Raw genomic sequence first — 24,938 nt, 5'->3', positions numbered from 1 at the left:
AGAAACGAGCTGAGAAGAATTGAACTGGAACCCACAACAAGCCTGTCTCCATATGCAGAGCAACAATGGAAAAACAGAAACATTACCATTCTTCATAAAACATTAAATAACATCAAGAACTATAAAACAATCATAATAGTAGTCATATTCATAAAAAGAATATTTCAAACCAGTTAATGAATAGAATATTGAAAATTTCCTAAACACCAAAAAATGTCAAAAATCTGATAAAACATCCAATTAAAAAATGTTCTATTCCCTCTCTCTGCTTATCGTATTGGAATATATACACCTCCCCCCCCAAAAAACTTTTTTCAAAAGAGCAGAATCATCAAATTACACCCAATAATTAAAACTAAGGATTTAAAAATCTGCTCTTCATACCTGGTATCTGATTTCCAGTCTCCCTGAGATTGTCGTGGATTGGGAGAGGTAGGGCCGCACAAATTTTATCTTCTCTCTCACACTCACGCACACTAACACACTCATTCTTTCACACACTCCCTCTCTGCTGCCTCTCCCTCACTGATACATTGTGTGTGTGCGCGCACCTATATGTGGCACGCAAACATACACAAACACACAAGCTCTCAGACACATTCACAGGCACACAGGCTCTCGCTCAGTGACACATACACATACAGGATCTCACACACACACACACACACACATCTTGGTAGTTAGTTTTAAAGAGGTTTTTAAAAAGAAAATAATGTAAATGAACAGTGTAAATGTTTTGGGCCCAGTAATGTGACTGGCACTGGTTTGCAAAAAACATTCAAAGTTGAAACTGAGAGACTTGATATTCTAAAACACCCCCCTCTATACTGCCGCCCATGATAGGAATAAATGGTTTATTAAATTTTTTTTATGGATCATGAATCTACACTTTGACTGTATTGCATCATGAAACAGACCACATTTGCATTATTGCCCGGGAGAGACATAGCGGAGCCTGTCGCCAAAATCGAGTCATGCTTGGGGGAAACTATCAAAGACCGAATAAGAAATCCATTTTAGATGCTACATAAGGTATCTGAATTAGAAAACAAATTCATTAAAAATATACAGTAATCCATTTTTTGTTGCCCTTTTCTGTAGCAGAAATAGAAGTAGTACAGAGAAGGGCAACCAAAATGATTAGTGGGATGGATCAGCTCCTTTATGAAGAAAGGCTAAACAGGTTAGGTCTCCTCAACTTGCAGAAGAGTGAAGAGGTATTTGAGAGGTTTATAAATTTGCATGGAATGGAGCAGGTTAATAGAGAACGGATATTTATGCTATCAGAATGAGGACTAAGGTACGTGCCCTGAAATAACAGATTTGAAAATAATTAATAGTCTAGGTGTAATAAAGCTATGAAACATATTGCCAAAAATGTGGTTAAGGCTAATAGTATAACTGAGTTTAGAAAAGGTTTGGACAAGATTCTGGAGGACATATTCAAAATAATTAGCCAGAGAGACTCTGGTTTCTCCACCTCTACATTCTTGGGGCGAGCAGCCTGAAACACATTCATATTGGGATTTGCCAGGTACTTCTAGGTGACCCAGACTGGCCAGTGTCAGAGACAAGGGTTCTGGGCTTGAAGTACTCTCGGTCTGACCTCAGCATGGCATTTCTTATGCCCTTCCCTTGAGTAATCTGTTTTGATAAGGAACTGCATAAAGATTTTTTATCGCAATATCCCAGAAAACCAAGTTGCCTGTCGAATGGTTAAGTGATCTCTCCTGCAAACCACATAAACTCATTTCCAGTCACTGTTTTAAGGGCATCGGTGACATTCAAAGCGATGCGTCTGTTGTTATTACTGAAGTGTGATTTGACAGTGCATTTGCAGCTGGGCAAGATGGCACTTTTCCTCTCATAAGTTGTAATTGCCATGTTCATGACTCTTCATTGGCTCCTGGATCCGAATCTCTCTCTCCCATTATATCGTAATTTGTTCATTCCTGCTATCTTCTCAACTGTTTCCTTCCCCTTCTCTGGCCTGCATTACAAACTGGTTGACGATAGAAGGCAGCGTGTGATGGTACATGGAGCCTACTCTGAAGAGAGAGCCGTGTTAAGTGGAGTGCCACAGGGATCGGGGTTGGGACCGGTTCTGTTCAATATCTCTGTGAGCGACATTGTGGAAGGGATAGAAGGTAAAGTTTGTCTTTTTGCAGATGATACTAATATCTGCAACAGAGTGGACAATGCTGGAAGGAGTAGAGAGAATGAGACGTGATTTAAGGAAACTTGAACAGTGGTCAAATATATGGCAGCTGGGATTCAGTGCCAAAAAGTGCAGTGTCATGCATCTGGAATGTGGTAATGCAAAAGATCTGTACATGTTGAGGGGTGAAGGGCTGTTGTTCACAGAGCAAGAAAGGACCTTGGGGTGATAGTGTCTAGCATTCTGAAGACGGCAAGGCAATGTGACAAGGCGATAGCTAAATCCAGAAGAATCGAGGGCTTCACAGAGAGGAATAACCAGTAAGAAAAAGGAGGTGATAATCCCCTTGTACAGGTCCTTGGTGAGGCCTCAGCTGGAGCACTGCATTCAGTTCTGGAGACCGTATCTAAAAAAGGACAGAGACAGGATGGAGGCGGTCCAGAGAAGGGCGACCAAAATGGTGGTGGTGGTGGGGGGTCTCCATCAAAGGACTTACGAGGAGAGGTTGAAGGACCTAAATATGTATACCTGGAGGAGAGGAGGTCAGGGGAGATAGGATACAGACCTTCAGATACCTAAAAGGTTTTAATGATGAACAATCAACAAACCTTTTCCATTGGAAAGAAATCAGTAGAACTAGAGATCACGTAATGAAACTCCAGGGAGGAAGACTCAGAACCAACGTCAGGAAATATTTCTTCACGGAGAGAGTGGTGGATGCCTGGAATGCCCTTCCGGAGGATGTGGTGAAGACAAAGGGCCTTCTCCACCCCCCCCCCCCCCCACACACACACACACACTCTCCAGTTCTGCCTATGGGCACTCAAATCCTAAATCAAGCCCTGGTCGTAAGGTACAGACTAAATCTGTCCTGGAGGCTTTTGTACTAAAGTGCAGTGAAATGGTCGACTTAATTATCTTGCCTTAACTGCTCATGTTGATGGCATGCAAATCAGTTTGGTAAGTAAGTTTCGTGTGTTAAAGTTAGAGCTTTAATGCTTGCTTTAATGCAAAAACTATTTAACTATACCTCTTGGATGTCGTTAAGCTTCTTGCAGTAATAGGTATTCGTTAATGTTTGCACATTTTAAAGTGCATTATTTTACTGTGTGTTCATAGATAGTGGGCTGACTTGCATAATTATGCAGCTCATGACTTGTTTTTTGCACTGCTTGTGATGGCTAAATAATGTGCAGAATCAATGTGTAATGCATGTTAATGATATTGTGAACATCAGCACAGTTTAGTACACTTGCCTCCTGGTTTTACCCTATTGCATGTGTGAATATATCATGCTGCGTTTCTTAAGAATATCGTTATCTATTTTAGATCAATATGTCTGCTGCCACCTAGTGGTGGGAGAAGGTCATGAAAGCAGACTTTTCCAAAGGGATCCAAGGCAAAAATGGGTTAAACAATTATCCAAACAGAAACCAGCTTAATTGTAAAATGGAAGAGAGGGAAGAAATAGCAAATTGTAAATTCACTGCCTCTGATCAGTTTTTTTTTTGTTTAGCGGGATCATGAGTAGAATAATCTAGAGTAGCTGAAGGAAGGCAAATATGTGTTAGTGTTGTTTTTGGACCTCTGAGGGTGCAACCCCACAAATGGTTTTATTATGTGCATATCCTTTCCTTAAACCCATCTATAGATCTCATCTTCCAGGTGCTCTGATGACATTTTTATTCAATATCCTGACTGTTCTTGTGTGTGCTATATAAATTCATTGAACTGTTTAACAACCCTTGATGCAGGCAGATATGCCAAAACGTGGCCATGTTGGGTTCCTTGTGTTGGTTGTATTGTATTTATTTTTATTAAATTGTTTTGTTTAATTTTACACATTGATTTTCTTTGCTTTTCATTTATACTGCTGGTTGCCTACTTGCACCAGTTTAAACGGTGTCTGTAAAGCATGAAAAGAATGCCAGAAATAAACGTGCCTAGAAATCCCACCTTCATAATAAAACTAACACAAAAAACACATGGGAATTGATCGATATTCTCATACAAACACATACATATCTTAAAAGTGGTGACATAGAAGCCATGCTAAAGTCTCTAATCTAGCAGTGTGAGAGTCCTGAGACAATGAAATCATTTTCGGCCTTGAGTCAGTGAAACCAGCTTGAATTTTCCAAGTTGGTGTTGGCTCTGTCAGCTGTGGACTCCTGTGTTCAGCTGTTGGGTAGCAGATTGAGCTCTTGAAACGGCAAAGTTTTATTTATTTATTTAATGGTTTGGGCCTGAGACAGTGGAACCAGCCTGAATTTAAGCTGGCGTTGACCCTGTCAGCTGTGGATTCTGTCTGTGTTCGGTGTTTGGACAGACTTCATACAGCTAGAGAGCCAATCTTGAAAGAAGGAGCTATCATATTTTGGAAATACCAACTGAAATCAGAGGTTTGATTTTCTTGTTGGCATATTTTGTCTATTCACTAAAAACTGGTAAACAAAACAAAAAAAAATATATATGGATGATTCTAATAAAGTGCCTAGACACTGAGTCGCTAGATTAGTGACTCGTAGCAGGGCATATGACACCACTTTTAGGATATGTATGTGTTTCTATGAGATGTTGAATCCCCATGTGTGTTTTTGGCTTTAGAACTGACTTGGCCACTTCGTCTCATGTCATGGAGCTCTTGGCAAGCCTGTTGTGAGGGGTGGAGATTAGGGGAAGGGGCATCACCTGGTGTTGCCTCTTTGTCATCTGTCAGAGAGAGAGAGTAAGTAAGCTTCTGGTGCCAGTCTCGTTTTCTCAGTGGCGAGGAATATGGGGGTGAGCTCCCAGAGCAGTCTCGGAGCTCTCTCTCTCGGTAGCAGAAAGCGGCTGGTGCTTTGTGTCCCTGAATGAATGACTGAATAAGCGGTGTTTTACACATCGCCATACTCCTGAACGCTACTGATGTTCAGGAGTGTTTCTAAAATCAGTATAATTGCATATGCATTTTTGCTCATCTTTGTGTTTCTACTTTCAAAGGGCCTTTTATCAATGGCTTGGTTATCTGAGTAAATCGAGGCATTTGGAACTGAGATTTTTTTTCCCCTTCTCCAATATCTGCATTTGCATAATATATGCAAACTGCACAATATTTTGCAAAACAGAGATCATCTACACCGGTAATTGCAAACAGTAATTGTGTTTTAGAAAGACAGTGAAATAGGTGATTTCCTGCTTTTGCAAGAAGTTGCATGCGAATAAAATAGCAGTGAGCTGTTCTTTTATGCTCTCTTCTCCACTCCCAACAGAGCTAATTAAATTGTTAGCAAGACACCTTTTAATGCTTTAATCCATCACCTTGCCTGTAGGTGGGTGTTCTCCAGCTGTAACTGACACTGTCCCAAAACTTTAAACTTTACACTTCATGAGATAAAAATTAGAAACCCCAGCAGTTCTGAGAACACAGAGCATTTGGGTTATGGCGTGTAATGAAAACAACCTCGGGGCTGTACAAGCCGGCAATAAAATTCACATCACAGTGGGCAGACTAGCGGCTAGGACCAGCTGTTGTGGTAGTACCAGGCTCTTGCTAGCGCTACTTGACTGGTTTGCTGTATGTGCACTGTACGGCTCTGCTTTCCGGTCACAGCTCCACAGTTTTTAGAGCGTGGCATCTATCTCCTTGCCCACCATCTCTAAATCTGTTGAGGTTAGATGGTGTTCATAAACACCTTGTTTTCGGGATTGTTGACATGTTTCTACCTCCGCATGGACTGTATCCCATAAATAGATCAAGACCAAGTCAAGACAAGAAATGCTGTAACACCACAATTTATATGCTGAAATTTACTAATCACCACATGTGAAGGAACATTTTTTTTAAATATACCAGACCTCATAAACAGGCATATATTGTAATGCTAAATAGCATGTATTCAAGTTTTGCCAGAGTTTATAATCACAGGTCATTGATAGTTTTTTTCAATGTGCTTTCTAGTGTACTTTCGTGAAACCATTGTACCAACAGTGAGAATAAAAATTGTCTCTTTTTTATATATTAATTAATTGAAATTCAATGTCTTTTTAACATAGACTTAGCTTAATGAACGGTGAAGAAACGCCATGTTCTTCTTGTGAGGCTAGTATGAAACAAAGCCCGACACTGGATCCGTGTTTCGGCTCATGCCTTCGTCGGGGGCCGAAATAGCTGTCAATACAGAAATGCGCAATTACTCAAAACGTTAATCCAAAAATAATTTAGTACTTATCAATTGTAGCGGGCAACATCAGTACACCAACTTGATACGGAGCGGCTTGAGATGGCGGCGTCTGCCGATGATACGTTTCTTCAACAAAGTCAAAATGAGAGCGCGCCTTTACTTAAACGTGCTCGTGGCCAATCATGAGACACGACGTCAATGGTGACGTAGCTGACAACAGGTGGCATTTAAACCAAAGAAAACCATTCCACCGCAATATTGAGACCCTGCGGTTGTATAGTATTTAATTTGAAAATCCATTGTTGTTCTCTAATGTTCAATATCTTTTGTGGATCACCTCCCCTCCCTGATAATACAATGCGATCTATTACTCTCCACTTTAAATCCATAAACTGATGTTGATTAGAGAGACAATGTGCTACAATAGGAGCTTGAATTTTTTCAGTTTGTAAACAACTTCTGTGTTCAATAAGTCTTGTACGTATAGAACGTTTAGTGCGGCCAACATATAATTTATCACAAGGACATTTGATAATGTAAATCACATGTGTAGTCTGGCAATCTGAGTGAGCTCTAGCTGACCATGTTCTTCCTTGAATATCCGTCCAGTCAGGGCCTGCTAAGGTAAGTGAACATAAGGAACATTTATGGCAAGGCCAATGGCCAACAGGTAAATCCTGTACAACAGTATTACAAGGTGAAAAGAATGAATGAGTGAGTATCTCTCTTAAATTTCTGCCTCGGCTATACGTGATTATCGGCAATTCTGCAAAAATCGTGTGCGTTTGTAATACATGCCAATATTTCCGTATTATAGTCGCTATAGTAGCAGATTTTGAAGAGAAGCGAATAGTACACACAAGCGGATGTTCATCAGCAGCAGACGGCTTATCTAGCAATAACCATTGGCGATGTACGTTGGATGCATGTTTCCATGCTTTCTTGATGATCCGGGATGGATAATCTCGTTGTAATAGATTTGTAGCCAAATGTTGTGCTTGTACATGGAAATCAAATTTTTCAGAACATAAACGTCGTAGCCGGAAAAATTGTCCTATGGGCAGATTAATTTTGAGGCTGTAGGAGTGCCAACTTGGAAAATGCAATAAAGTGTTGCAATCAGATGGTTTTTTATATAATGAGGTAATCAAATGATCATCTTGTTTCGTGATCAAAATGTCCAAAAAATTGATATGGAAATGATGATAATGCAATGTGAAAAAAATATTCTTATCAACCAAATTCAACCAATCCAAAAATTGATGTAAATGTTGAACACTGCTATGCCATAAAAAGAAAATGTCATCGATGTAACGGACCCAGTTAGAAATGTAAGAAAAAAAAGAAGAGGGATATACATGTGTTGTTTCAAAATGAGCCATAAATAGGTTGGCCAAGCTGGGAGCCATGGTAGTGCCCATGGCAGTACCATGAATTTGCTTATAAAAACGTCCATTAAAGACAAAATAATTTTCTTTCAGCGCTAATTCTGCCAAAGCAAACAAAAAAGTAGTTGGTACGCGATGAGGACGCATTCTTGTCTCTAAATTCTGTTCTAGAATATTAAGGGATTGTTGCTGGGGAATGCTGGTGTACAAGGCACGTATATCAAGGGTAACCAATATAACCTCAGTTGACAATTGTATAGAGGCTAAAATGTTAAGCATGGATTTGGTGTCTTTTACATAAGAAGTTATCATTGGAATCAGTGGTTGCAAAAACTTATCAACGAACACCGAAAGGGGTTCGAGCAAAGAACCGACAGTACTCACAATGGGTCTACCGGGTGGATCCACATTGTCTTTATGGATTTTGGGCAGCATATATATAGTAGGAGTGCTGTAAGCTGAATTAATCAAAAATGTTTTTTCTTTAGAAGTAAAAAATCCAATGATAAATGCATCTTCTACAATTTCTTCGATCTTCAATAAAAGAGCCGGACCTGGATCCTCAGATAGCAAACAATAGTTATTGATGTCTGAAATATGTGACATAACTTTGTCCTGATAATAAACACTGTCCATAACTGTAACGGCTCCTCCCTTGTCAGCTTGTTTTATTGTCACAGCTGTCATGTTCTTTAATGTAATAAGAGCTGCATGCTGTTCCTTAGATAAATTGAATCTAGGTGGATCACGAATGGATTCTGCAATTCCCAAATCATGTAAAACCCATAAATAGATACCATACTTATTATTCAGATAATAAGTCAGATCCATGTAATGCCTCAAAGGTGGGAAACTATGGACCGGTGATAGTATTTATTGTAGGGCTCATGCCCCTTCTGAAATGAAGGAATCTAGAACAGACCTGAGAAACCACTAGATGTGGTCCAGGATCAGGATAGCCAATAAGGACTACCCCCCCTGGGTCTTTTTAACCCCTTACTGTACCCATAATGCCCCAATGATCTTAACTGTATTTTTAGCCTACTTTTCTGAAGAAAAAGGCTCAAGAGATTGAGATGTGTGTTAAGGATGTACAGTAAATATCAAATGGCTAAATGGTAACTGAATTATTACCATTTTTAGTCCACTTCACAGTTTTTAATAGCTGGCGCTGTCTGCTGCAGGGACACATGGGAGCGAGTTGTGCCCGTGGCTAACTTTGGTGCCCCTGGGCTTGTCCTTTCCTGGCTGGCTGCACGGCTCCTGTGGCCATCGGCATGTTGGGGCAGGCTGGGCCACTGTTCCCCTGCAAGCACGTGGCCACATCAGGGGTGCAGGGCTCCGCGGCCGCAGGCACGCGTTACAACCCAGGAAGAGGACTCCTTTCTGGTTCTGACTGTTGTTAGTGAGCCATCTGATTTTTTTATATGTATATAATTTTCCAGGTTTTCAAGTTTCAATTTGATATAAAAGGAAATATTAATGAGCTGGGAGAAATGCAAACAGAGGGCGAAGCTTTGGACTCTCCCAGGTGGATGTCCTCGTCTGGACGCGTGGGTGGAAAAGCTTGGAGAGGATGCACATTCTTTCTTTCCTGAGAAACTCGGGAATTTTTAGATGAGAGCAGAGATTAGTTCCTTAAGTTTACAGTGAAATTTGAAAGTGATGTGTGAAACGTTCCATCAAATCTGCATATATTTCGGTCACCCCTAGAGGTTTGCAGTAAACACCGTGCAAATGAGAGAAGGGGGGAGAGATGCTGGATTCATTGTCCTTCAGCCTGCTGAGTCATGTCTGTGGGCTGCTGGAAGGAAACCTTCCAGGGTTCCAAGATGCAAACCCTATTATCATTTTCTCACACACACAGAAGGGTGGGTGCTGGTTTAAAGTGAAGCCTGCGTCATGGCTCCAGGCAGCTCTTGGCACTGCAAGGTAAAGGTTACCAGGGCTGCTAGTTTTCAGGTGCCTTTGGGGGTGTGTGTGTGTTTGTTTGGTGGCTCAGTGGCAGTGCTGTGTACTGCCCTGCAGAGGATCTGGGTTGCATTCCCGGATGGGGTCTCCCATTTCCCTGGGCTGGGGGAGGGGAGTCGGCCATTGCTCAGTGCTGACACCTACGGGCTGGATTTGGCATGCAGGAGGCGGTTGTAATGTGGCCCTGGGCAGGGATTATCACTGCAGTGTCTGGGCTAGGTAGACAGCTGTGGGAAAAAATATTTAGAACACTTGGGTGCCAGCCAAAAATTTCTAGGAGCCAGGGAGGATTTTATATTTGTTTTCCCTTTGCCTCATTTTGCTTTTTTTTTCTCTTTGCATTGTTTCCTCTTCTCCTCCTTCCAGGGACTCTTTCTAAAATTTTTCCCCCACCTCCTGGCATTTTTCCTCTGCCCCCGCCCTAATCAAAGGCAGCCCAGGAATGGGGTTTTGCTGGTGGCAATTTCTCTGAGCTTTCTCCCACTGGCCTGGGATCTGCCTGCAGCTAACACACAGATCGATACGCTAAGGCCGCGGTAGAAAGAGTGCGGCAGTGCCGGGCGCACCCTCGTTCCCCGCACGCACAGTTCTCTTCACCTACCGCTCGATACTCTCTTCAAATTGCATGCAAATGCATGCCACGGCTGCGAAGTGTTAGGCAAGCGTTAGGCCCGCGCAACCCATTTTACTGTATAGAGCGCCTGCCCTATACAGTATCCTGGGTGCGCTGGTACCTGTCATTTCAAATGTCATTTCAACTGACAGGCACCAGGAAGTGGATGGTTCTCCCCCCCTCCCGAAGCAAGGCGCAGGGCGAAAATTAAAACGGGAATAAAGTGTAAAAAATGGGGGTAAAACCAAAGGGAGTAAAGTGTAAAAAACCATGGACGACCTCCATATTAACATTGCAGCGTAAGTTGTTTATATATATGTATAAATACCTGTCACTTTCCTGATCCCCCAGGAGTGCGGTCATCGAGGTAGCGGCGGGTGGGTGGGCGCCTGTTCATCCAGGCGGAGGTGGGAGCCGGCGGGCGGGTGGGCGCGCGTTGGATCCAGGCGGTGGTGGGAGCCGGCGGGTGGGTGGGCGCCCGTTCATCCAGGCGGCGGTGGGAGCCGGCGGGCGGGTGGGCGCGTGTTCGATCCAGGCCGCGGGCGGGTGGGCGTGCATTCATCCAGGCGGAGGGAGCCGGCGGGCGGGTGGGCGTGCATTCATCCAGGCGGAGGGAGCCAGCGGCGAAAGCGGCCTCCGGCAGCCCCCGCTGGCAGTGAATGAATGCGCGCCTGTGCGACCCGTGCGATTTCGGCGCTCAAGGTGTGACGTCACGACGCTTGACGTCGCCTTGAGCGCCGAAATCGCACGGGTCGCACAGGCCGGCACTGCCTGGATGAACGGGCGCCCTCCCGCCACCGCCTGGATCCAACGCGCGCCCGCCCGCCGGCTCCCACTGCCTGGATGAACGGGCGCCCTCCCGCCACCGCCTGGATCCAACGCGCGCCCGCCCGCCGGCTCCCACCGCCTGGATGAACGGGCGCCCTCCCGCCACCGCATGGATCCAACGCGCGCCCGCCCACCGGCTCCCACCGCCTGGATGAACGGGCGCCCTCCGCCACCGCCTGGATCCAACGCGCGCCCGCCCGCTCCCACCGCCTGGATGATTTCGGCGCTCAAGGTGTGACGTCACGACGCTTGACGTCGCCTTGAGCGCCGAAATCGCACGGGTCGCACAGGCCGGCACTGCCGGCGGGGGCTGCCGGAGGCCGCTTTCGCCGGCGGTTCCCTCCGCCTGGATGAATGCACGCCCACCCGCCCGCCAGCTCCCACCGCCTGGATGAACGGGCGCCCTCCCGCCACCGCCTGGATCCAAAGTGCGCCCACCCGCCGGCTCCCACGGCCTGGATGAACGGGCGCCCTCCCGCCACCGCATGGATCCAACGCGCGTCCGCCCGCCGGCTCCCACCGCCTGAATGAACGGGCGCCCATCCCGCCACCGCATGGATCCAACGCGCGCCCGCCCGCCGGCTCCCACCGCCTGGATGAACGGGCGCCCTCCCGCCACCGCCTGGATCCAACGCGCGCCCGCCCGCCGGCTCCCACCGCCTGGATGAACGGGCGCCCTCCCGCCACCGCCTGGATCCAACGCGCGCCCGCCCGCCGGCTCCCACCGCCTGGATGAACGGGCGCCCTCCCGCCACCGCCTGGATCCAACGCGCGCCCGCCCGCCGGCTCCCACCGCCTGGATGAACGGGCGCCCTCCCGCCACCGCATGGATCCAACGCGCGCCCGCCCGCCCCCACCCCCCGGATGAACGGGCGCCCTCCCGCCACCGCCTGGATCCAACGCGCGCCCGCCCCGGCTCCCACCGCCTGGATGAACGGGCGCCCTCCCGCCACCGCATGGATCCAACGCGCGCCCGCCCGCCGGCTCCCCCCGCCTGGATGAACGGGCGCCCTCCCGCCACCGCATGGATCCAACGCGCGCCCGCCCGCCGGCTCCCACCGCCTGGATGAACGGGCGCCCTCCCGCCACCGCCTGGATCCAACGCGCGCCCGCCCGCCCACCGGCTCCCACCGCCTGGATGAACGGGCGCCCTCCGCCACCGCCTGGATCCAACGCGCGCCCGCCCTCCCACCACCGCCTGGATGAACGGGCACCCTCCCGCCACCGCCTGGATCCAACGCGCGCCCGCCCGCCGGCTCCCACCGCCTGGATGAACTGGCGCCCTCCCGCCACCGCCTGGATCCAACGCGCGCCCGCCCGCCCCCACCGCCTGGATGAACGGGCGCCCTCCCGCCACCGCGCGCCCGCCCGCCGGCTCCCACCGCCTGGATGAACGGGCGCCCTCCCGCCACCGCCTGGATCCAACGCGCGCCCGCCTGCCGGCTCCCACCGCCTGGATAAACGGGCGCCCTCCCGCCACCGCCTGGATCCAACGCGCCCGTTCATCCAGGCGGTGGGAGCCGGCGGGCGGGTGGGCGTGCATTCATCCAGGCGGAGGGAGCCAGCGGCGAAAGCGGCCTCCGGCAGCCCCCGCTGGCAGTGAATGAATGCGTGCCTGTGCGACCCGTGCGATTTCGGCGCTCAAGGTGTGACGTCACGACGCTTGACGTCGCCTTGAGCGCCGAAATCGCACGGGTCGCACAGGCCGGCACTGCCGGCGGGGGCTGCCGGAGGCCGCTTTCGCCGCCGGTTCCCTCCGCCTGGATGAATGCACGCCCGCCGGCTCCCACCGCCTGGATGAACGGGCGCCCTCCCGCCACCGCCTGGATCCAACGCACGTCCGCCCGCCGGCTCCCACCGCCTGGATGAACAGGCGCCCTCCCGCCACCGCATGGATCCAACGCGCGCCCGCCCGCCGGCTCCCACCGCCTGGATGAACGGGCGCCCTCCCGCCACCGCCTGGATCCAACGCGCGCCCGCCCGCCTGCTCCCACCGCCTGGATGAACGGGCGCCCTCCCGCCACCGCCTGGATCCAACGCGCGCCCGCCCGCCGGCTCCCACCGCCTGGATGAACGGGCGCCCTCCCGCCACCGCCTGGATCCAACGCGCGCCCGCCGCCGGCTCCCACCGCCTGGATGAACGGGCGCCCCTCCCGCCACCGCCTGGATCCAACGCGCGCTCGCCCGCCGGCTCCCACCGCCTGGATGAACGGGCGCCCTCCCGCCACCGCCTGGATCCAACGCGCCCGTTCATCCAGGCGGTGGGAGCCTGGATGAACGGGCGCCCTCCCGCCACCGCATGGATCCAACGCGCGCCCACCCGCCGGCTCCCACCGCCTGGATGAACGGGCGCCCTCCCGCCACCGCATGGATCCAACACGCGCCCACCCGCCGGCTCCCACCGCCTGGATGAACGGGCGCTCTCCCGCCACCGCCTGGATCCAACGCGCGCCCACCCGCCGGCTCCCACCGCCTGGATGAACGGCGCCCTCCCGCCACCGCCTGGATCCAACGCGCGCCCACCCGCCGGCTCCCGCCGCCGCCTGGATGAACGGGCGCCCACCCACCGCTGCCTCGATGACCGCACGCCTGGGGGCTCAGGAAAGTGACAGGTATTTATACATATATATAAACAACTTACGCTGCAATGTTAATATGGAGGTCGTCCATGGTTTTTTACACTTTACTCCCTTTGGTTTTACTCCCATTTTTTACACTTTATTCCCGTTTTAATTTTCGAACACCACACTAACACCAAGTAGAGGGTAGGCGGTAAACTAACAGGTTAAGGACGCGGCAAAATAGCGGGTTACAAAGGAGGTAATCTGAGCGCGCGTCACGGTATCGGAGGGGAATAGTTAATTCCTTCATTAAACAGCTAATTCGTTCATTTACATATCATATACATGCTGGGTGCGGAAAGGGTTATGCGTCTGTTTTAAGAAGCGCTAAGGACACGTGAAACTGGAGACTGGATCGCTGGATCGCCTTACGCGTCCGAATTGTGCGCTCACAGCAGGTTACAGACGGGAAATCTTCAACCGCACGTTACAGTATCGACCTGACAGACTTTCACTTCCCTTTCAGGGCCCCATCAGCGTCTCTTCCATTGGGCACCAATGGAAGAGATGCTGATTTTAGGCAACCTGGTACCTGGGATTTTTCCACCTTGGGGGTTATAAAATAGGTAACCAACCCCCACGAAAAAAAAAATACCCTGGGAGGTTGTGAATTGAAGGCTCAGTGTGACCTAACCCAATAGAGAGAGATTTGTGCAGAGCCTGCCCTCTACACTTTAGAGATGAGCAGTGGAATTGAACATCATCTGCGTTGGTTTTTGTTCTCTCTCATGCTCCCATCGTTTCAAGGAAACAAACAAAAAGAGAGAGAGAACAAGTCTTATGCAGATTGAGCTTTTTTTGGTCACCTGGGCTGCTCCTGATTTTTCACATTTAATTCAAGCTGGAAGCAAAAGAAAATGCTGTTTTCATGCAAATGTTTTACTGCAGAAGCACGTGATTTTTTTTCTTTTTTTTTCTTCAAAATGGTCAGCTCGCGGTGCTGCTGGGTGGTAGCACTTATGCGCGCATTTCTGTCGACGACAGTTCCCGGAGCTGAACGGACTGCCGTCTCCCGGGGGGGCGATCTTGAATCTGGCGCTGTCCCCTTTTAGGAAGGGGGTGGGCCGGGGTAAGGATCTGAGCCGCACGTAAACGGCACTGATGAGCCCGGGCTTGACAGCCGGTGCAGTGACCTCGGCGTCTCGTTTCCCGGGAGCCCTCCGAACCGCCTTTCAGCAGCTCAAGGCATTGCATGCACTTTTCCACCGCCGGGCGCCGTTTATTAAGTTCTCCATTCTTATTCCGCTGGCATTTCCCTAGCTCGTGAAGCCGCTGCCCACGTGACGGGCCCGGTAAACAGAAGTCTGATTGAGCAGCCTGAATCGGATGCTTCCAGGTCAGACGTGGAGCCGGCTGAGGGTCTCCTTTCCCATTGCTGGAGCAGGTTTATTTTTTTTAAATGTCCCAAGTGTTGTAGATAATTGGACTCTACCTGAAAGTGAGATTGCAGAGGAAATGTGTTTAGAAAGCATTGTGTGACCATTTTTAGCTTTCTCTGAGATCCTACTGCTTTTTCGTCTGATCTTTAGCATATATACTCATCATTTGCACCGTGTTGGTCTTTTACAGCAGGTATCGACTATTTCACATAGAATGCTTGTCTGCTAAAATATTTATGATTTTGTTATAAAATTCTAAAAAAAAAAAAAAAGAAAATCAAAATCCTTTAGGCATCATATTTGTTTGATCTCCCTCCTGTTTTTTTTGTTAAATAAACTGTTTCTCTAGTGATAAGCAGGCGTGAATTAGCCATGATGTGTGGATGACATCATCCGACAGTAAGGACAGAGACCCAGCTCTCTGAGCTCAGTGAAGGATTTGTGATGCATGAGCCCTTCCCTCTTTCTTCACCTGAACTACCGCACAGGCGGGTCACAACCCTCTCTCTTCAAAGTTTTGGGTTCCTGCCCCTGCCTTGGCAGCACCTCAAACAAGTCTTTTTAAATTCTTACATTAAAAAAAAAAAAATAATAATTTAAACGAGTCTGGAAAAGGCCAAGGCCAGGAAGCCTGCAGTCGGCAACTTGAACACCTGCATCAGCGGGAGGCGGATGGCCATCATGGATACACTCTCTCTGCCATTGTTGCCCGGGCCATGATGCCTTTGACTGCCTCAGCTGTGCTCGGGTGCAGCAACACCGTGCCTGGAAGACCTGAGGCCTTAAGGAAGGCGCTGGTGGGGAGGAGCCCGAAGATGCGCAGCGAGGCCGAGCAGCGGAGCCGCTCCTCGTCTAGAAGCAAGGCGGCGTCGGACCCTCGGCACGGGCAGTTGGGGATGGAATCTCCTCCCCCCCCCCCCCCTCGTTCCTACAAGCACAGGAAAACTTCCCCCCACTATGGCACCGGTGGTCAGATCTGTCTCCAATCAGGGGTTGAGCGTGGCGTGGAAGCCTTCGGCGCGCACCTGTTTATAAAAATGTATTAATCGCTTAATACAAAATAGGCCCAAGCAATTTACAGTAAAACACCCCTAATGATGCAAGGGGTGGGTAGACAAGTGGCATAGAGAATAAATGTCAAGATCTGCAATGAACGTAACGTTAAGGCATGCTTTGCTTCTGGGCTCCGAGTGCTGTGTATTCGCATTGCACTGTACTTCGCTTAATGCTATTAACGTTTCCTAGTGGAAGATTTCTTTGGATTTCTGGTTGTAGTGATTGTGCCATTCTCTCTCTCTCTCCCTTGAGATGATCGCACAGCTCTAACCTTGTTTTCATCTCTCAGTACGTTCTTTCTTTTTCCCCAAATAGAGGTTTAATCCTACTAGTTTAGCTTTGGCCGTAAGTACTATTAATCATTTCTATAGCACTACCAGACGTATGCAGCGCTCTGCAGTCACACACAAGAAATAGTCCCTGCTCTGCGAAGCTTACAGTCTGGTTCATCCAAACACCAGAGATTAACATTATTGTGTCTCCAATGGGATTAAACCTCCCCCTCCGTTCCCCTCCACCCCCATGTTGTACAGGTTCTAGATCCCAGCCAGTGAGGCGCCGTCATTGCTTCATGGCTTAGACCTGGCATTTGTTCCCAGCCGAAAGGCTGACAACTGCTTAATGCATTGGTGGGGTGCACGTGCCACACCCTCCTGCTCCTGAGCTGCAGATTTGGGTTCACCCATGTGTATCCTCCGTTACACTGGATAAGCGTGGTCGACAAGGGAGTAAGTCGAATGTCGCAAAAGATGCATTAAAAACGCAGCACTTGGATCAAGTTGAGACACTCGTGAATTGTTTATTTCTAGGTTTTCTGAGAGCCACATGGCTCGGGTTCGTCCTTCATAAAGAGTCACTGTTAATTCTTGTCTGTGGCAGTGGTAATTAGCTGGAGTGGACAGGTTGTCTTTAAAAAAAACAAACAAACCAAAAAACAACTCCTCCTCAGTAAGAGAAAAACTAGATGTTTACATGATTTAGTTGAAGGAAGGAAAATCATTGGCATCCTCCCTGTCCATTCATGAGGAACTATTTGTGTGTAAAATGTTTAGAACGATCCTCCTACTCAGCCACTAATGAAACAGGAGGAGCAGCTGTATTGTGCTAAACAAAAACCTATGCAGGCACCACACATACATATAGAAAATATCAATGCAACACGAAGCAGTGGAGAGGGGAACCAGTGAAGAAAGACTTTTTTTTTTTTTTTAAACCAGGGGCCACATGATCCATCGATGAGAGCCAAGATGCTTTTGTGTTAGCTCTGGAGCCCTTCCAGCTTTACTAGTTTCACTCACCGCCTAATTTGTTTGAAATTGCTTTCCGACTCCCTTCGGAGCGTGACCGTGATCTTCTCCCTTGATTGAGCCGCTGCCCACTGTTAAATGTCCGGAAAGTCGGGAAAGAAAAACCATCAAGATGGCCGAAGGCCCCCAGTGCAGATACTTCTGAAACATCCGCTGGGCAGACTGTGGCGGCAGCGATGGCTTTGCAGGCCGAACTAAATGCGGAATTTGACTCATTGCTAATTGTCTGATTTATGCTGGCAGATTGCAGGCGGCTGAACAGATTTCTGGGGTGGGGGATTGCATGGGCCGACTTGCAAGTAAGTCAACTGTCTCAGATAAGCCGGAGAACTGCTCGGAATGGAACAATCTTCGGTTTGTCTGTTTTCCTAAGTCACTTTTTGAACAAGGTCTGTTGGAGGTGCTGGAAAAATGCCTCCCTGAGGTTTTCCAGTTATCTGGTAAATATGGCACCTTTCACCAAGAGAGAGCGCAGAGGATTGGGGTACGTATCTCTGAAGATCAACAAAGGAGGTATTTTAAGGGCCTACAGACTGACTTCCGAAGCGCTTTTACAAAGGCCACAAAACCCTGGTATCCCAGGATTACTCGGCGTCTGTATCTACCCAACGGAGGGCATTTGGCCCGAAATATAACTCAACTGACCAAAATAAAGCTGTGTATGACTTTGTTGTATCCTGCTCGCCTAACGGTGCTATATCAGGGGAAACTATTGTTTGAGAAGGTGGAGGCTGTGTTTCAATTTATAGAATCCTTGCGCTCTTGAAAAGTTGTTCTGTTACTTTTGAGACCATTTCTCTACTTCTGCATAAGCTGGCAGTGGTGCAGTAACATATTACTGGCTTTTGATGACCTATTTTTGACAGTTTGAAGCTTACAATTGTTTCAAAGGACCCTTATACTGTTTCTTTATTTCCTTTAAGTGTTTTGGATGCAGCGTCTTTCGGAGACAGCTCAGACAGTATTCCCACAGCTCTGGATTATTGTTTTCCAGATGATGGTCTTGTGCTCCTTTTGCTTTTGTTTTATTGAAGTTTTGACTTTGTGAAGGATAATCATTTTTTGTGACTCCACACTTTATGGTCTTATTGGTCTAGGTCAACTTGTTCCAGCTGCGTGACATTTCTAATGTGCAACCTTTCAGTGGATTCCCTTTATGATCATTTAAGTTGCCTCTTTGGATCATAATCACATGCTTCACAACCTTGTGATCTTTCAAATGAAATATTTAAAAAAAAATTTTGTACCTTCTGATTCATCGTTCATTAATTCTTGGAATATAAATGTTGCTTGCCTGTCACTGTCTGTACAGATTTCTATTTCCATTGTTTTGGATGTATCTATTTTACTAATTGGACTGCATTGTGTAGATGATTCATTATCTGTTCTAGGTACCTTTATACTATTGTTTGGGTCTTTGCACGCTTTGATTACAGCTGCTTTAGTTAGCAAAGTTCTCTGACAGAATTATTTATATTAGAGAGAACTGAAGACATAAGTCTTTTAGAACTAAGCTTTTCTTTTTACTACATAAGCAACTTCTGTTCTTACAGGTGGTGGGCCTGGCCGATGCATGAACCTTATAGCAGGTGAAGATGGATGTCTTGATGGGAGGGGAAGGACTAGGGTTTGGGAAGTGGGAGGTAGGCAAGGAGCCAGCATATTCTTTACTTTGTTTGACAGTGCTTTTTTTTTCTCTTTTTTGATCCTTTTGTTATTTCATTATTTTTGGAGGCCTCCAAAGTCTATTCCCGCCTTATTTTCCCCGATTACAATCTTCTCTACTAGTTGTTATGGCTAATTCTTTGGGATGTGCTACATGTAATGTTTCTGATATTGCACCGGTAGTGAAAAGAGTTTTTAAAAATTTTCAACACCTGAGACGTAATCATGCTTATATTGCGTTGTTTCAGGAGACTAAGTTATCTGATGATGAACATCTCAAACTGTAATGTCATTGGGTTGGCGAGATTTATTCTGCTTCTGGTGCTAGTAGGCCTGGAGTTGCTACACTGATTGACAAGATAATACCTTTTCAAGAAACAAATACTGTATCTGTTGTAGATGGGTGCTATCTTATTGTTCAAGGTACTTTATGTAATACTCCTATTCTGTTTTGTGGTTTATATGCACCTAATGTTTACTCTCTCAAATTCTTTCAACACATTTTCCCAGTTGGAGTCCTCCTGTACACTAATTGTTATTGATAGATGGGGGCTTTTAATTGTGTTCATGACGCGCCTCTAGATAAATCAAAGTATACTGGATCATCCCTTGGAAGGAGGTTATTGGGTGTTGCGTACCTGTGTAACTCTCTAGATTTGATTGATACTTGGTATACATTGCATCCCCGGGAAAGTGATTTTTACCCATGTATCTTGAGCCTATGGAATCCAATCTCAACTTGATTATTTGCTGTTATCTCATTCTCTCTTTTAGAAAATTTCTAAGGTGTAGATAGGTTTGATGGGGATTGCGGGCCACTCCTTAGTCTGCTTGAACCTTGAGGGCCTAATAGATACCTTCATCAGTTCCAGTAAAGACATAGCTCTGGCTTTTGTTACCTATTATGGAAAACTGTAACCAAGTCACCTTGTAATATGGAGGAAGCCAAAGCCTAACTTTCCTCTGTGGAGTTTACCACTTATCTCTGAGCAATGGCTCCGGTTTTTAAGTACTACTTATCCCTTTGTCAGCTGCTTAGAATTTTAGATAACGCGGTATAAAAATGTTTTTAAATAAATAAATATGGCGAGTTCTCTCAGACCGAATTATACAAGGCTGCTGGTCCAGATGGCTTCTCTAATGAGTTTTATAAATTACATTTAGATCAGATTGCTGGCCCTATGGTATTATATTTTGGTGATTTAATTGAGAAGGGAATGTCTACTTGTGGATCCAATAACGCCGTTATTATAGTTCTTCCTAACTCAGGTAAAGATCCTTTGTTCCTGGCATAATATAGACCCATTTCCTTAATAAACTGTGGTATTAAATTTCTGGCTAAAGTAATGGCTGACAGGCTATCATGTATTCTTCCTGATTTGATATTGGAGTCCCAGGATGGTTTTGTTGAGGGTTGTCAGTTGGTCGATAATGTCCGTAAATTGATAGCTTCTACGGAGCAATCAAATAAATGTCGACTGAGCTCACTATAAATAAGTTTTGATGCCGAGAAGGCTTTTATCAGAGTCAACTGGGACATTTTATTTGAATCCTTTCGCTCCTATGGTATTCAGGGATTTATTTCTTGAGATTTTGACTGTTTTTTGTTCTCTTTCTACATTTTCAGTATTGATTAAGGGTATGCTTATTGATAGTTTATCACTACAGCGTGGGACTTAAAGAGGGATGCCCTCTTTCCTCCTTGCTATTTCTTTGATTTTCAGGTCCTTTTCTGTGGACTCTTGCTAATAGGCGCTCCAGATATGTCTACCCTATTGCTCCTTCTTCATTTAAATTAGCCTCTTTTGCTGATGATTTGTTGCTTCATATCTGCCCAGAGTGCTTTCTGAGTTTTGGACATATGGTGCCCTATGTGATTGGAGTCTAAATTTAGACAAATCAGAGGCAATTCCTATGTGAGCATTCACCTCTGATCAGTGGGAGGTGAGCTTTTCCTTTAAAAGTGAGCAAATGATTCATTTAAGTGTTTAGGTGTTTTCATTTGTAGGGACCCCAAACAAATTCCAAAACCTAATTTATTATTTTTGACTGCAACAACAGAGAGAGAATGTTGACTTTGTGGTTTTTCTTTTCCATTGTCTTTTAGTAGGAAAGATTCAGCTCTTCAAAATGCTAGTTTTACCTACATGGGTGTATATTGTCAGGCCCAGTGGCTCCTGCAACACACGGGCACAGGAATAAGGTTGCAAGTGGGTTTATTTGGAGATGCAAACATAAATAGTTCCTGTCTTACAGCTCTGCAAGTACTCAGTAGTATGATCGCAGTACAGGAATAGGCTTCTTACTCTATCCATAAATACAATCTCGTTTTCTGCAGCATAGCATCCTTCCAGAAGGCAGTACAATACAGACGTAGACAAACCTAACACGTCAGAAAGCGGAATCACAATAATACAAGTCTTGTAAAGAACTCCTCTATGGCCCTCGTGCTGTCTAAATTCTGGGAGCACCTGTGAGGTGACCCAGCGCTCCTTTTGTATTCCCTGAGGGACCAATCTGCATCCTCAGGGGCGGGGGTCATACAGCAATCGTATTTTTATTGTGGTCCTGGCTAGGTCTAAGCCATTCTGTGGTGCTAAGAGCAAAATCCCTTCCCCAAACTGAACAGACCCTGGTCCAAAACCAGTGAATATACTTTTTTACCCTGACACCTATGTTCTCTCTGATCTCTATTTACCTCTCCTGTGAAACGGATTGTTTCATGGCTAAGTTATGGAGGAAATATGTATGGACTGGAAGACTACCTTGCTTGGTCCTCAATACGTTAATGAAACCATGGATCTAGGATAGTTTATGGCTATGTAATCCGGCTGCTAACTTACATCAGGTAGGTGATAGGTGAGTCTCTTTGGAAGCAGGGGTAATGTCTCCTTTGTCTTAGCATTATGCGTTATACCCGACTTACAAAGAGATGCTCGCTCATTCTCAGTCTGGTCTGTTGGTCTTGCCTATGTTAGACATGGCGATGGTTATGCTGTTACTTAGTTACCATTTCGCTGTTCTCTTGATTTAGCATTCTCGTGGAATCGTAAGTTTCTCCCAGGAATGCTTCAATCTGTTTTCCATGCATGGAGCCAGAAAGGCTTGCTGATATATTCTTAAATTTTTGGATTCCCAAGGGAATGTTTTCTCTCCTAGACATCTGCGGGAGCAACATCACTTGGTTCAGATGGTTGACACTTTTTGGGTTATGTACCATTTAAAGGTACCAACTCTAAAAAAAGAGACCACATCACACCTATCCTATACATCCTCCATTGGCTACCGATCAAACATAGAATTCTATACAAAATTCTAACCATCATGCATAAATCTTTACACTACGCAGCCCCAATGGATATCACATTTCAGCTATGCACCCACAAATCCAAGAGACCTATCAGGAAAGCTTACCAAGGCACCCTATTCGTCCCTCAAGTCAAATCCTCGCGAAGTAACAGGGCACTATCTACCGCAGGTCCTACCCTCTGGAACACCCTCCCACCAGAACTCAGACTAGACTCCTGCCAGATCTCGTTCAAGAAAAAACTGAAAACATGGCTATTTAGTCAGGCATTTCCTTGAAGACCCAATATATACTATCCAAGACATTTTTAATTGATTCTATTTGTTATAAATTCATCCATTATCCGTCCCTATTTTACATCTTCTTTCTTATGCCCCTCCTCCCTTTCCCCTTTTTCATGTAAATCCCAATCAATCTTTTTCCCCTTATTTTCCGTTCTTATCATTTAAGGCACATCTAATCAAATTCGCTATAAGAATTGTCACTAATGGTCTCTAAAGGTTCAAATGTTTAATTTGTTACTAGTACTCTATGTAATGCTCGTAAGAACTATTATATTGTTCCATGTTCTTTGTTCCATGTAATGCTACTTGGCAAGTTGAATTGTTTTACTGTAAACCGGTTTGATTTGCATCCAATGCAAGAAGATCGGTATATAAAAAACCAAAAATAAATAAATAAAGGTATGGCTGCTTTCCAGTTGACCGACCAAAATTGGTTCCTCATACTGGAGCTATTTCATACCCAAACTTCTTACACAATTGGACTCTCTATTTGATTTTTCAGACTTAATTAGTTAAATGGCAGCAGGCGCTACAATTACCAAATTGTCAAACAACGTTTTTTAGTTTTACCAGCATCAGTGCAGTATCTAAAAATATGCTATTACGTGAGCTTCGATATACATTTTTGACTCGTTTTTACATGGTCCAGCATAGAGCGTTTTCTCTCCTCAGAGATCTGTTTGAAATATTCGTTATCTCTTGGAAGTTTGGGTCACAGTTTCTGGACCTGCTGGGTATGTCAACGGTTTTTGGTGCAGGGTATTGTCTTGCATGGAAGAGGTGGTAGATATTCATCTTCCTTATACTTCTTTGGTGTTGTTTCCAGGTAAAGAAGAAGTGAAATCTTAAGATAAGTATGCAAAACTATGGTTCCAGAAGGGATTTGTACCTGGTAAAAAGACTATTCTAAACCATTTGAGGGTCCCAGGCTCTATTAGCTTAATGCTTTGGAGGAATGCTTTACATTCTTCGGTAGCTATGGAGAAGTCTGAAGGCAAAAGAGCTTTTCTAAAACACAGGTCAGAACTTTTATGTATCTGGTTCCGTATCACCTAGAGCTCTCAGCCAATTGTTAAATGATTTAGGCTGTTGTTGTATGTATTGTTTTCTAGTTTATCCAGTACCTGCAGTACATTTTTTGCTGGCTGGGGATGGAGGGTGGCAATGCCAGGACCAGCTTTTTCGGTGCATGAGGCAAATTTCAGAATTTCACTCCCACCCCCCCCCCCCCCCCCCCCCCACCCTTTTGACTTACAAGTAGCTGCTCTGCTATGGCTCCGTGTCCTCTTTTGGCAAAGGAGCAGCTATCCCTTTGGTGGCAGCAGTTCCAGAAAAGCACACCCTTCTCTCTCTCTCTCCCCATCTACCAGGCATCCTACCCTCTCTCCTCCACCCCCCCCCCACCCCTTGTCCAGCATCCCCTTTCTCTTCCAACCAATTCTTTGCTCTGCATCCCCTCTCCACAATCCACTCTGTGCCCTGCATCTCCTATTCCTTTCCCTGCATCCCCTTTCTCCCCACCCTCTCCTTGCCCTGCATCCTCCCCTTTCTCCTCTGCTCACTCCTTGACCAGCTTCCCCTCTCTTTCTCTCCCCCATCCAGCCCTTGCCCAGCAGCACCCCTCTCTACCACCTATCCCTTGCCTAGCAGTCCCCCCCCCCTTTCTCCTCCTCACCCCCTGCCCATTAGCCCCTCTCTCCCGACCTTCTGCTCAGCAACAGAAGCCTCCTCTCCCCTAGGCACCCGTACCCGGCAGCATTAGCCCCCCTCTCTCCCAGCAGCAGGAATCCCTTCTCAGCAGAAGCAGCAACCCCCCCCCCCCCCCCCCCCCCATCTGTCTGCCTCCAACCTTCCGCCCAGGAGCAGACCCTTCTTTGGCTCCCCCTCCCCCTTTCTTTCTGTCTTCTGCTTCTTGGGCTGCAATGCTGCAGACACTTCAAATAAAATCAGCCTAGGGCCTGTGAGCCACCCTGACCCCCTTCTCACACAAGCTTATTGGTTATAGCATCCTGAAAACCCGAGTAGCTAGAAGACCCCGGGACAGGTTTGGGAAACCCCTACAGCCTTTGATCTTATGCCCCTTCCACGAATAGGCACCCCTGAAATATTGATAACTAAACTCAAATCATTGTTCCCACCATAGCCCTTCCCAGTTCAGTGCTGTAAAATAGCATAACCGGATGTCATGCTTTCAAATA

At 46.7% G+C, this 24,938-nt stretch overlaps 1 protein-coding gene across 2 annotated transcripts in view; it reads left to right on the top strand.

Annotated features, from left to right (window-relative positions):
* Nucleotides 1-24,938, top strand: part of MGAT4B (alpha-1,3-mannosyl-glycoprotein 4-beta-N-acetylglucosaminyltransferase B) — a 212,596-nt gene that overhangs the window by 85,379 nt on the left and 102,279 nt on the right. The window contains exon 1 of one of the 2 annotated variants that reach the window (XM_029583234.1): nt 15,054-15,078. The exons of the other annotated variant lie outside the window; for it this stretch is intronic. Within the exon in view, the coding sequence (XP_029439094.1) occupies nt 15,069-15,078 (10 nt within the window). The 5' untranslated portion in view covers nt 15,054-15,068. Of the gene's footprint in view, nt 1-15,053; nt 15,079-24,938 lie in introns of those variants that run through there. 2 annotated transcript variants of the gene reach the window in all.

This window comes from Rhinatrema bivittatum, chromosome 18 (assembly GCF_901001135.1).
Source record: "Rhinatrema bivittatum chromosome 18, aRhiBiv1.1, whole genome shotgun sequence".
NCBI classification, from domain to species: Eukaryota; Metazoa; Chordata; class Amphibia; order Gymnophiona; family Rhinatrematidae; genus Rhinatrema; species Rhinatrema bivittatum.
Note: the sequence above shows the minus strand (reverse complement) of the source record. Positions and strands in the feature narration are given on the sequence as shown.